The sequence below is a fragment of the Pavona decussata genome, unplaced genomic scaffold (assembly GCF_977016875.1).
Source record: "Pavona decussata unplaced genomic scaffold, jaPavDecu1.1 SCAFFOLD_213, whole genome shotgun sequence".
Taxonomy (NCBI): domain Eukaryota; kingdom Metazoa; phylum Cnidaria; class Anthozoa; order Scleractinia; family Agariciidae; genus Pavona; species Pavona decussata.
In genome coordinates, this window is record NW_028145618.1 from 1,017,501 (window position 1) to 1,031,989 (window position 14,489).

The 14,489-nt window shown below is 37.5% G+C and overlaps 1 protein-coding gene across 4 annotated transcripts in view; it reads left to right on the plus strand.

Annotated features, from left to right (window-relative positions):
* The window catches only part of LOC146460470 (uncharacterized), a 50,229-nt gene extending 42,932 nt beyond the window's left edge, over positions 1-7,297 (plus strand). For 2 of the 4 annotated variants that reach the window (XR_014857639.1, XR_014857640.1), the window contains 2 exons: positions 3,510-5,031; positions 5,883-5,921. Coding sequence is in view for 2 of the 4 variants with exons in the window: in XM_085088191.1 (XP_084944317.1) it covers positions 4,921-5,031; positions 5,883-5,933 (162 nt within the window). In the remaining 2 variants the exon portion in view is untranslated. Of the gene's footprint in view, positions 1-3,509; positions 5,032-5,882 lie in introns of all 4 variants that reach the window. The other 2 variants (XM_085088191.1, XM_085088192.1) reach the window with 2 other exon arrangements.
* The last annotated feature ends 7,192 nt before the right edge of the window (positions 7,298-14,489 follow it).

The window sequence follows — 14,489 nt, forward strand, 5'->3', positions numbered from 1 at the left end:
TATATCGTTAGTTTTTACCTGTTGGTAAAAGGGTAAAAATGGCAATCTTATGTGAAACGTACCAATGATTCTTTGGGTGCTACGGAAACTACTGAAACTAAGTAAATACGTCAAAAACGCTTTGGAATTTAATTGATAGTCCCTTACCTTTTGCATCAATGGTGCTCAAATTAAAATTTTTCTCAGAATATGGACAACTAGATAAAAACAAATTGTCTCTAAAGCTTTTCTCTAAACCTGTCGAAATACTAGAAGACTTTCATGATTTGAAAACATAATGTAATTTGAAAAGGCCATCATTCAATAGAAATATTTGGGAAATTAAGTATTAGCAAACTTCCTAAAACAAAATGCCTTTACTGGCATTTACACCTACATCTACATTTATTAAGTTGATAAAATCTTGTAAGACATCACATCAATTAATCAACTCATCAACTCATTTATGCGTGATGCTGTGCCTGATTTGCTTCACAGACTTTTAAAGCTATCCTCCCTTCGCAATTTAAATATTTTTTATTTTTTTTTTATTCTGCGTTATGTTACAATGTTATAAGTACTAACACTAATTACATTACTGTAACAATTACAACAGTTCATAACTCTACATTTGGACTGCTTACGGTTACAGTACACTGCATTAAGCACAGTTTACTACAATACTTAAAATGCATATAAACGTTTACATGTTCATTACTTCTGTCCATTATAATTAATAAACAAAGTATAATCTGACATATCCAAACAATTATTACACATCATACTAGAATAGATAATTCTAAATGAAAATTTCATATCATTTAATTCTGCTTATGAAAGAGAGAAATAACAAAGCATACATGATAAATAAATGGTAAGCAGAACTAGGTACGGTAGTGGAATATGTCGCGAAGAGGACGTATACGAAAACGGTTAGACATTGATGAATCTTGAAATCTCTACACAAATACATAGCTACTAGACCTAAACTTATAATCGATCGGCACACTCTCCTGGCTAGGACGGGGGACAAAAGTACCCGAAAGGACTTGACCATGACTTACTAGTTCAATTAAATTGTAGGGTTACCACGTTCCATAAGGCGACCGTAGATCGGAAAAAAGCACCTTGTTTCAGGGCCTCGATAAACAACGCCATCAATTATAAGTTTCTCCACGTTGAAGAATGCAGTTTTCTGCTCACTCCTGGCTTTTTTTAGAACTGGTTGAAGGTCTTTCCTGATTTCATCGACCTCCAGAGGAAAGTCGTCAGCTACACCGCACTTTGCGCCTTTTCGTAGATTCTTGATTTGGGACTTGATAAATTCTTTATCTTGATACAATGACACTTTCGCTGTAATAGGTCTTGGGTAAGGTTTTTTGTCAGCGACCGGCCTTGTTGGTATCCTATGCGCTCGTTCAAGCTGGATTTTGCTCACATGTTCTTGACGAATCTTCATTTCTTTGTTTAAAAAAAGTCTGAGTGCTCTGTCAGTGTCTTTTGCAGATTCCTTCTAACAATCTTTTACTCCGTAGAATTGAATATTGTTTCAGCGATTGTAACATTCTTGTTTTATTTGGCATCGCTCGAGCTCATTAAGCTTAGCAAGTTCTTTGTTTGCGTCCTGCAAGCTAGCGGTAGTCGACTCAAGCTGAACTTTTAACTCTTTCACTTCATTCTGCGTAAATGTAAGGCTTTCTGACATACTCTATTTTTCTTCCTCCAGTTTCTTAATTCTCACTTTAAGTTGCTCAAACTCGGGTAGCATAAGGAAGACCTTGTACAATTTTTCTTTTTCTTTGAGTCTTTCGGCGCACGTGGTGGCGCCATCTTGTTGTTCTTCTTCGTCAGTTTCCGGACTTCTTTGTTGCCTATTTCTTTTCATTGGGTTATCTTTTGTAGCTGGAGTATTTAGCTCTTCAACAGTCGCCTCAGAATTCATGGTTACGAATAGTTTGTCAACGCCAAGCACGATTTTAGGCAGGCATGGTCAGAGTGTAAAAAAACACGTCCGCCATCTTCGCTACGTCCCAGTCTCTGCAATTTAAATATTGAGTTACGGTACTCGAGAACATACCGGAAATTTCTTTCTGAAGGGCAGATACATATCTAACTCACGCGCTATTCAGGGCTATTTATATTACATTATTCGAGATCATACAGGAAATTGTTTTCGGAAAACGTCATGACCTGGCCCAGATTACATATCTGACTCAGAAGACAGAAGACAATATTATTGTAGAACACAAAAATTAAAGAGAGACAAAAAGTTTTCGGCCTAAATGAACACGAAAACTTTAAGTAGAAACTGACAATCAAACCTTTATTTTTTTATGAAGTCGATTTCCAGTAAGGTTTAAACATCAGTTCGACAAAGCCGGTGACAGCACAGGTAACGTTTTAAGCTTAAGCTTTAGCTTGACCTTTTCTGTCTGCATTGCAGAACACAATCTGACCAGTCAATACCAAATTTCTTCGCCGCGAGCTGTCCATTTTCCACCGTTTTAACTGTCGAGTGCTTCTTAGACGTTACGTTATTCTTTCGATTTACCTCTTCAAAAGAGTTAATTTTCTTTTTGAAAACGGCATAGTTTAGTCTAAAACATGTAAACAATATGGTCGCCACAATAGCGACAAAAACATCCCCTCTAAGGGAGAGCAGAATTTAGTCCAAGTTTAATGAATAAGTCAAATGATTATTTGACGTCACACAGGTAGAGATGAGTGGTTCCCCTCCCCCGCGATATATGCGATGCTGTTGAAGACAATCAGAACAATACATCCCTACTAAGAGAGGGCAGAGTTCAATGGATTAATGCGCAGATTTGAAGCTACCATGAAAAAAAAAAAAGATATGGAGCCCATTTTTATACACGGTATGCCTTCAGGGCATCCCGCGTAATGAAGAAAATGTGTCTCGAGTTCATAAAAGAAAGTTGTCAATTAAAATTTTAATGTGAAATATGTTATATACATGGCATACAAGGAACTGATCCTAAATCCTAATAATTGGGAAGCCCTGCTAATGAAACTGTCAACTTTCCACTTCTCAGCCACTTCTTCAATTCAGACTTTCTTGCTAATTGTATGTAATCATCATCATCATCATCATCACCATCATCACTTTCTTTATGGTTCTTCCCTTTTAAGCTCCCTCTTTAAGCTCTCAAAGGAAATTAAGCATGCCTTCATTGCAGGGGCAGTCTTCTGAAGTTCTGATAGAGGTGTGCTCAGCCTGTAGTTTGGCTGCATGGTTTTGGTTTGCTTTTTGTTTGTTTGTTTGTTTGTTTGTTTGTTTTTGTTCGAGTGTCCTTTTTCCTCTCACAAATTAACTTTAGACATTACAGGCACTCTTTCATGTACATCATCAACATGTCTCAGTTTTATTTCCTCAACTCGGGACACTTTGGACACGTGTGTATCAAGAATGATGCATGGTTGCATAAATGGGATGTCTCTCCTTAAATTGTACCTAAAAAAACATGGTATCATACTCCAGCAAGAAAAGCTTGATATTGTTGCTGCCATAGGTCATTGGGATGAGCAAGTTGAAGTCAAGATGAAGAAACAGAATGAAGAATATGAAAACACAGAGGAGCTGGATTTTGAGGAGATTGTTGGAGGATTAAGAATGAAGAGGATGGGGAATTAGTTATAATTAACACAGAATTTGTGATGATGATGGTGAACCTTTGTTCTTTGTATCTTTTCTGTGAGTAGTGCCCATTTTGCAAAATTTACGCAGAGGCAACTAATGTGAGGACTAGAATCAAGGCTCCTTCAGAAACCATTCAGGATTCCAGTAAAGAGTTATTTTATTATTCTCAGCATTTCTGAGGATTTCTCAAACTTACAATCTGGTCCCATTCCACGTTATAGACAACCAAGCCGCAAATATTCAAAATGGCCACTGCCTGCAGGATAGACAGGAACTACAACAAAGGGAAATAATTTTTTCCTATACTTTTTTTTTCATGGCTCTATGCTTTGCCTGCAAATTAATAATAGTTCCTGGGTGGCTGCGTTTACCATGGCTATTTCAAGGAGTTCTTCCAAAATTTAGCAACCAAAACATTGCTGTCATATGTAAGAGGGTTTTTTTCCCCATGAGGTTTTGTGGAATTTTTCAGCAATCGTGCTGTTCTGGAATGGTGTGAATAAATAAATAAATAAATAAATAAATAAATAAATAAATAAATAAATAAATAAATAATCACCTTTTTTTAACGAGGGTGACACTTAAAAGTCTGACGACTGACAAACCCGTGGCCCTCAGATTCCAGATCGAATTGGAATTTGGAAATGTTGGTTTTTGTGGAGGGAGGAAAACCGGAGAACCAGGAGAAAAACCCTCGGAGCAAGGACAAGAACCAACAACAAACTCAACCCACATGTGACGTCGAGTCCGGGAGTCAAACCCGGGCCACATTGGTGGGAGCCAAGTGCTCTCACCACTGTGCCATCCCTGCTCCCTCGAATAACTCACCCCTTCATACTTTCTCTGCAATATTTCAACACATGTTCTCCTTGCCGTTATTCGTATACATGGTATTTGGTATGGGGAGCACTATTTCAACACATGTTCTCCTTGCTGTTATTCGTATACATGGTATTTCGTATTGGGAGCACTAGTTAGGAGAGTATGATTGAAACTCAAGACATAATTTTCATTTTTGTGATTATTTTCCTTATTCTCATGGCTTGTATGTTTAATCAAACAGTAATATTGAAAGGAGAAATTAGATACTGGTCACCTCAGCACATTCTGGGAACTTTAAGGAAATTTATGTACAAAGTGTGTGGGAAGGGAGTAATGAACACAGCTGTGCTATTTAATTGTAGGAATGCTGACTATGTAACAGTGGATAACTTACAAAATTCTTTGCTGACAGAAATTTGGACTGCATTAAATTTTAAGTTAACTTTTGTTGTTCTTATCAGATGGAGGGTGAAACTGCAGTACTTGTGGCTGGCGACCCTGAGAGACAACACATGCACAAAGTAGACAAAGATGGTGGAATTCACTATCACATCAACTTGGTGGAAGCTATGGTAAGGAGTGCACAGTGTGAGCAAAACTATGCAGTAAACAAAGATTATGTGTTACGAGTGCCAAAACTTCACGTTTTTTATCTCCTTCACAGAACCATAAACATAACTCAAGGCATGCGCTGCATTCTTTTACTTTAATCCTGATGAGGAAGGAACACTGTGATGGGAAAGTAGCCTATCCAGCAGACATTTTCTTAACCCTAAAAAAATTGAAGCCTTGTACTAAAATGCCTATAACATTTAGATTAGAATCTCATCCTTTTTTTATCTTTAACTATAAAAGTTAACGTTAAAAGAGAACGACGTTTCGACCGTCCGACGGTCATTTTCAAGTTCAAAATGAGAAGTAAAATATGTGCTTATATACAATTGTGAAAAAACTAATGAGATGCTGACTTAAAAAGCTCTAAGATATTCACATCTAAACAATATCAAAAATAATAGCGTGAATGATAAATACAAAGGAACGCTAAAAACGATAAAAGGTATTTAAAAGGTATTTAAAAGTGAAATAATTAAACAAATAACTTCGCGCGGATCGAGTCGCGAAGTTATTTGTTTAATTATTTCACTTTTAAATACCTTTTAAATACCTTTTATCGTTTTTAGTGTTCCTTTGTATTTATCATTCACGCTATTATTTTTGATATTGTTTAGATGTGAATATCTTAGAGCTTTTTAAGTCAGCATCTCATTAGTTTTTTCACAATTGTATATAAGCACATATTTTACTTCTCATTTTGAACTTGAAAATGACCGTCGGACGGTCGAAACGTCGTTCTCTTTTAACGTTAACTTTTATAGTTAAATCAATTTCGAAAAACTTGTTGATTCGTTTCTTTATCTTATAGGATAAACTTGCTGACCGGCTCCTTGTACCACGCATGTCAACTCAGGAATGAGAGCCTTCCCCACATTCCAGTTTGAACAGGGGTCTCCACAACATAACATGACTCACTTTACAAAAAGAAAGGAAATCAAAGGATGAGCCAACTAGTGAATGCAGATAGCTGTGCAGTGGACCGGAATATCTATTATTATGATTATTATAATCAAGACGAACGTGATCTTCTAGGAACCATGGGGAGTTCTTTGCGATATTTTTTTGTTTGTTTGTTAATGAGCTAGAGAGTGTTTATTGGCTGAGTTGTTCACAGGTCACCAAAGCGTGATATAGGATGTTACTAAAACCGGGAACGAAGAACGGGGAACAGGAGTCTGGGAACGAGTGTACAGCGGTAATCCCTATAAGAATTCAAAATAGGTTTATCTTAAACATATCAAAAACTTCTCCTAATGGCTCCTAATAAAATCACCATTCAGTATGTTTGAGTTTTTCCCTTCGTGATCAAGATTAACATCATTAAGCAGAGCTAAGCTATAAAGGCTTTAAGAGCAATCTTTTTGCGAACTGCAGGAGTCGTGCAGGCCCGCAAAACTTTTAAACCCTGTGATTCGTCCCTTCTCAATCCTGTTTGTACAATGTGAAAAGGCTTGCAGAACTTAAAAGAATGCCAGGCATAGCACTCAAATGTTTGAACGAAGTCAAAGAATATCTGTTTTAAAAAGAAAAGTTGTTCCTGAGTGTCCGCACTGCGAGTCGGGGTACTACTCGAAATGAAATCACGCCAGAGAAATATTACCTACAGGATGTACCAGTACTTTTGAACTAGTTTAGTCAGCGCAATTTCTAACTTGCACTAGCTAGCTAGTCGACTGAAATACAAGTGAGTCGAGTATACAGAGTATAACAACTTTAATGATCCAATTTCTAATTTACTGTCCATAAGCAGTCGAAGCTCTCCTTGAGATGGTTCTATTAGGCAACCAGCTCTAGTAACGACCGACACTGTGAAACCCTGTTTCAACTTTAACGCAAACTTATCTAAGTAAAAGCTCCCGTAAGCGACCACGACCACTTTTGGGAATTACCAAGAGCTTTTTGCTTTGTGTGTAAGCTCTTTTAAGCGACCACTGAAACAGTGTGATGTGCTGCACGTAGAATTCAACACTTTAATGAAAGTCGACTCTTCTCTATCTCAGACAATCATCTGTTAAGAACTATTTCATCAAGTCCTAGAGTCAAAATGTTGTCATGTCAAACTTCGACGTTTAATTTGTACTTTATATACAGCGAATTGATATACCTCAGTCAGCCACATTATTACTATGGTAACGCATTCTTTCATAGCTGTTGTATAGTACTATACATACAAGAGACAGTGTAATCATCTGAATAAACGTTTAGAAAGTTTTAATCTCAGAAGATGCACTGTACGTACAATTCAGTGAAGCATTATCCAGTTTAAGACACATGTCTCTATATTTGTAGAAAAAACACAAAGGATTCTTTCTCTCTGATTGTCCCCGAGAGAGAGCCATAATCATGTAGGCTAACAATGATAAAAATAGGTCCGCAATGCGTACAGGTGTCTACTGCAGAATGTCAGGTAACGGGGCAAAATAACTCATGAAATTCAATTCATCAAGAACTGGAGAGGGTATTTGTACTATTTTTTCGTTTTGTTTGGGACTTATTTCAATGTGACAGTGTGTGCAGGTGGTTGTTTTTGTTTTATAAAGGTAGCATTTGTTTTATAAGTAAAGGTTTGGTTATACATAGACAAGTAAAGATAAACGATAAAAAGGAACAACGTTTCGGGGTCGTCATGACGCCATTATCAAGTTCGAAGTGATAGAAATAGTTGAAGTCAATGTCAGAAATAGTTCACCAAAAAAAATTAACATAATGTCTGAATATATAATGTCACGTAAATAGTTTAGCTTGAATTGAGTCCGATTGGATATTGATAATGGCGTCATGACGACCCCGAAACGTTGTTCCTTTTTATCGTTTAGCATTTGTTTTGCTATTGTAATATAGATGCTCGGGTATCATGGCAAGAGTGTATAAATGAAGTACGGCATTCATGTCAAACGCAATTAACAGTGGGTCCTGTGGTATTTAGACTCGAGACATTATAGTTTGTGACATGATCAGATTTTTAGACAATTTGGTGATTTTGCTTAAGAAATGTTTGGAAATATATCCTGAAGTAGTGTTGACTTTAATAACACATGTAATTTACTTTTTCTGTGACAAAAAAAGGAATTTGAGTAAGAAATAATTGGATATCTCTTTAAAATCTTTCGTGCGGAGGAGCTAATCTTATCAAATGAACTGTTTTTGATTTCTTTGTTTTTCGCTGCGGTACTCAAGGAGACTACCTTAATATTACGACGCTTACAATAAAACTTACTGAAGAAACTATCGTTTCTGTATTTATGCATAATACAGTAAGTTTTATAGTTAGCGGCTATGCTTCTTAGTCTAGATGAAGGGGGAGACAAATTCCTGATTTTTAATTTTAGAGTTCTTCGAATCATTCGTTTCTTCATTGCGTTTAAAATCTTTTTTCAAATTTATCCTAGATGGTTCACGGCTCCAACTTTTATACGCTTTGCAATTGTAGTCTCTTTGTCTTTGTCTCACTGTTTTCCTCCAATTATTATCATGAAGATCTACTTGATGCAAGTATGCAACAGATACATCACGACCTCCATCGCGCTTTGTCAAGTGCAAGCTCACCATATGTTGACTTTTGTCACACAGAGTCTCGAGAACATCGATAAATTTCATACGATACTTGTATTTAACACATTCTGTAAGGCTTAAAGAAAATTGAAGATTTAGGACAGGAATATATGGAAACAGTTTTCTTGAAGCCAATTTACTCTTGTGTAATGTGCAAACTAATTTGTGGCAAATCAAGTTGACATATTTTGTGTTGCTGCTGCGTAAAACTGCAATTGCTCGCATTCCTTTCTGACTGAAAATCTCTGCAACTTTTACACATTTGGAAAGATCGAGAACATATGAAAGGTAAAAACGGTACCTAAAAGACAATAGATTTGAAAACAACCCAAGGTACAGAGAAAAAAGTAGGTTTGGGAAAGGAATATAGGAAAAAAGATATCTTTAAGTGCAATTTATTCTGGTGGATAGGATAAGATATTTGTTTACAATTGCCCGCATTCCTTCCCGAATTTTATTTGTGTTCTGCTTTTGTAACTGTGCTAGTGTACCTTGAGTTTGAGACCAAAGTGGGTCGATCTGTTACCGAAGTGGGTCTATTTTTGAACAAGGTGGGTGGCTTTGTGAATTTCTAAACATCTTCAAGGTTCTGTGAACAACAGACAGCGTTGCTTCATCCGGTGCTAGAAGAGCACAGTTACGATTCATGACTAATTCATTGGCCGATTAAACTTCTGCGAAGTAAATAACGCTCCAGCGAAGTAAACAACGCTCCAAAACATTAAATTGTTCCTCCAACTTTTTACGTAAAAAGTAAATTACAAAACTAAAACTTATCCTCAGCAAAACACGCTTCGTATATCCCCACTGCTACAAGTCTTCACCGCACTCCCGAACAGCATACAATGACTGCACTGAGTAACCTCGTTCCATGACTTGAGTTTATAGGGATTTATGTTCGGACATATTTAATCGCTCTGTTTTCACTTGTGATTGGCTGAGATTGGAAGTGCGATAATTTATTGATTACCTACGGATTATTGATTTTAACAAACTTTTTCTTCAGTTTTCAAGATTTGATGGCTTAGTGTCTTCTGCGCAAGCGCAGTACACACAAAAATGGCGGGAATCTCACGTGTGATTGCCGCTAAGAAAAATAAACAAAATGTGCAAAAACAATGTCAATGGAGTGCAAAACACTTCGCTCCAGTCCGGAAATTAGGGTCCTTATTGAGTGACGATAAAGACTAAACAATCAAAGTACTGATCGGTTTAGTCTAAAATTCTGTTCGTCAATAATGTCAAGCCCCATTAAACTATCCAATCGGATTGCACATGTGCTCAAGTATATCTTTACAGGGCCCTTTAAGTGGAAGAGAGGGGGGGGGGGGGGGGGGCTTGAAAGGCAATTGAGTAAGATGGGCCAACTAAGGGGGGAGGGGGAAGGATCCCGTGGCTTGCTTCCCCAGATAATTTTAATTTTAACTCCTCTCAAATGCCAAGAAAATGTATTTTAAATACAGTAAATCAATGAATTCCTAAATTACTATACTGTTACCTAATAGAAACTGATACAACTTTATTTCTCCGACCTTTAAATTCACCATAATACAATGATATTTCCTTTACTACCACCAGCTCTAATATAAACCAGATATCGAAACAATTTAACTTTCACTGCGTTCAACACAACGATGTATAAAATGCTGCATGAATCACAATGAGAACAAAGCAAAAAATTCCTGAAATTCCCAAAGGAAAAAGTTCGATTTTTTAACCTCGAAAAAATTTTCTTGGAAAAGGTGCCAATCGCTTCAGCGTGTCCTAAAACGTCCCCCGCGACACTTTGTAGGCCTCCCAAGGCAGCGTGGACAAAGAAATAGTTCACAAAGGATGAAGTCACTTTGCGGTCAAAACTCAAACATTTTGCCAGGGCTGTAAACCTTGTATTGCGTGATTTAAGAGTAATTAAAATATGTTAAACTGCAGGGCTTTTTTTGTACTTAAAAATGATTCCCAAGTGATGTTTTCAACACCCCGAGCTCCCTAGGGACTTAAACGAGAGAAAAATGCCGACTTTAAAATTTTTCAAAATTTGGTCATTTTTGGCCTTATCGCGCCTACCCGGGCCTATCCGGGGAGGCTCCGCCCGAAACGGGTACCTTTTTCACGCTTCAGGTATATGAAAGGGTAGGGATTTCAAGAGTCAAAGTGTATGAAAGGATAGCGAAATCTGTCATTTAGGTATTAAAAGGGGCCTTTCAAGTTTTTTTCCAAGGGAAGGTATACGAAAGGGGTACCATTTGTGAATGGAAGATATACGAAAGGGGTGCCATTTGTGAATGGAAGATATACGAAAGGGGTGCCATTTGTGAATGGAAGATTTACGAAAGAGGTACCATTTGTCAATGGAAGGTCCATGAAAGGGGTACCTTTCCCGCCAAAAATTGTATATGAAAGGGTAAGGGGACGGACCTCGAGGCGGAGCCTCCCCGTACTAATTTTTTTTAGTACCCCCCCCCCCCCTCCCGGGCTTTCAACACACAATTTACATGTGCGACTGCATCTGTGTACCTTAAAATGCAATAAAAAGGACAAAGTACAAATCTCAGTGGCGTTTGTTCCGCTGAAGGCTACAGCTGTCCTGACCGTACCGTTCTAAAGGGAGGCACAGCCCTGTGACCCTTTTTTCAGCATTTGGTCAACATTTTATCTAAAATTTGCCGTAAAATATTTTCAGACACAAATCTTGCAACTCAGGGCTCAAGACTCTTTATGTAGAGACGTGAGCGGTTATATCGTGGTACGATCAGTTTTTGAAAACTGGAGAAGAATCATGGAAATACGAGTCTCGACTTTCTATGCACTTACGGAAAATATATGGCTGTTTTGCTAGATATTAATTTATTTCCAAGGAATAGGAAGAAACATTCAGGGGCCCGTTTCTCGAAAGTCCCGGTAACTTATCGGTCTTTGGTGATAAATGTTTCTTAGCAGAAGTCCATTTTCGTTAGCCTTGAATACTAAATTTTAAAACCTTATAATTCCATGAAAAAATTGGCCAAGTATCATTTCTCTAATCACTGTGTAATCGGCGAGAAAACATTTAAAAATATACTTAACGGGCCCGGTAAGTTACCGGGACTTTCGAGAAACGGGCCCCAGGACTTTCTTTGGACGCAAAAACATGAAAAACTCCTGGAAACAGCTTTATAATCATTCTCGTCCCCAGAGCCTCCTGTCCCTCTTAGCCGGCGGGGCCTTCGCACGAGGGACCATTCTCGTCCCCAGAGCCTCCTGTCCCTCTTAGCCGGCGGGGCCTTCGCACGAGGGACAGGAGGCTCTGGGGACACAGGATTTGATTGGCTAGTTCTCAACAATAGAAATCTGAAACGGAAGTGAAAATGTTAGCGGCAGAGCGAGGGATCGGCGACTGGCGGCCTGGCGCGAAAAATAATAATAGCGTCAAAAAGAAATGCAAAACGATGGCGGACGCTAAAAAATCGCTAAAGATTCTCCGAAAAAGCCGTTGGCAAATGTTTTAAACATCTGTAGGTGTTATAATCAAACGGGTTTTAATTAGAAACCACTGATCTGTCAATAGTTTCGTGAAGGAAACACGGTGTAGAGTTGGCAAAAGTCTCAGTTAGAGTATCGGGAAGGGAAGTTTCGCTCGATGATAATTTTCCTTAAAAAAACTCCATCAACCTTGCTTTCACAAAAAAAAAAAATAATAACATTTAAGAATTGCAGTCTTTAATGAAAAAGAGTCTATCTTCGCAAGAGCTTTCGTTGGCTGAGACAAAAGTGAAAGAGCTCGCAGTTCTACGCCATTGAATGGCTAAATTTCCCGAGCCTATCGGTGCAAACTGCTTCTCGCTCAAGCGACGATCACAAATGGCTGGAGCGCCGTTCCCCACAAATTTGTAACTTTGAATAAAGTACAGTAAGGGACATCTCCCTCAGCTCCTTTAGCTTTGCGATGTAAGGCAGCAAGAAGGCCTCTATTTCATGTTTGTGGTAACTAGCAGCAGTGTAAAATATGTCCTAGTCTTTCTGTTTGAGTTCCCTTCAATGATATGATGACAAGATCCACTATCTCTAAGGAATTTGAAATTATATCTCTTGTTTTCTCTGTTGCTGTCACTGTCAGTGCAACTATAGGTACATTTGGAAACATGGCACTTAGCATACCAAGAACAGGTCTAAAAAATAATTATTTCCCTATGAATATTACTAATTATTAACAATGTGTAATTGTTTTTTTTTTTCGGGGAAGGGGGGAGGGGGTGGTGGTGGAATTTGGGAAATTACCTACTTGAAAGTGGAAGAGAGCAACACAAAAAATTTACATGTGTACTATCATCCCTTAAAATCTAATACCAGCTAGAATTATCTATGAGACACAAAAAGAGTGTCACTGAAAATATGAAAATTCCTTGAAATTGTATAATAGAAAAATTGTCAGAATAGAAATTGCATTCAACATTTGGTCTTTTTTAGAACAACTTTTTAATTTACTTAATATTTGGAACACTCATTGAACTCAATGAACTCAAAATAAGTCTCTTGAAGGCTACATAACATGATTAAACACACAAACGTCAATGTGTAACATAATAAGTGAATGAGTTAAATAATGTGCTGAAGTCAAAAATTATGGGTGAATTTATAGCAGAGATGGATAATCCAATCCCATGAATCTGTATGGTAGTTAATTTGCAGGCATAAATAATTGAGATGGAGTGCTAGTGTTACTAGTTTGTCTGATAATAATGATTCATCTGTATAACAGTATGGGCACAGATTATTCTTCTTATGGCATTCATGTATAAAAATTATTAAAAGCATAATTGTTAATAGAACTGAGTGGAGTGCAAAGTTCAACATTTAGTTATTTATTACACCCATTTTGAAATCACATTTCTTTTTGTCTATGTTATAATAGGCTGCTTCAAGAAACACGTTTTTTAAGTGGTTATTATTATTTTATTTTATTTTCATGGGGTAAAGGGAGCGATTTGGAGACTAAGAAATAGTGTGATTCATGAATAAATCGCACTGTTGAGAGCCAATCGGATTGCAAGGATCACCAGTGATTTTAAAATAGGTGTAATAAACATCGAAACACCAGTTCCATCCTAAAAATGCAAACGTACTGTAGTCATTTTCCCATTAACGATTTGCATAACATTGTACAACTTTAATATAATGACAGATTAACCCTCACAGGTTTGTATAGTGTGATTAATTAGGCTGATCACAAAGTATATAGTTCTAGAGTATCTATATGTTTATTGTGAAAAGAAGTAGAATAAAACTTGTTACCATTCTGCAATGAGATGTGCCTCATCAACTACAGCTGCTTTGATCTTTTCCCTAATCTCTATACTGTCCAAAACCTTCCAATTCTTTTTCCCCCAATAAACTTAAATACACTTTTAATATTCCTTCCATTTGAGATACAGAGAAGTCTAACGATTCGCTTCAAAGAATCATTGAAGATGTGACAGATGGTAGTTTCATGCTGTCAAGTTTGATATCTGATCCTGCATCAGCACATTCAACGGCGATGCGACAAAAATGATGGAGTCACTGACCTCCAGCCATGAGTCAAAACAAAGGGCAAAGCTGGAATATCAAGGATTTGTCGAAGGCAGAGACATCTGACACATCCGTCCTTTTTTCGACAATAATTCTAATTGCGTTCCCAAGCTTCTCACGAAGAGAAATCGATTCCAAAATAAGAAGACGCAGAACATTCGCCAGTATCTCAATAAACTTTTTTCGCCTCTTGCAGCCGCCATGTTATTCTCTCCAAATTTGATGACATTTCAAGACTTCATACATGAATACCGGAAGTCCTAGAATCTAGGACTTCCGTAATCCTGTGTCCCCAGAGCCACTTGGTCTTCGTGCCCAG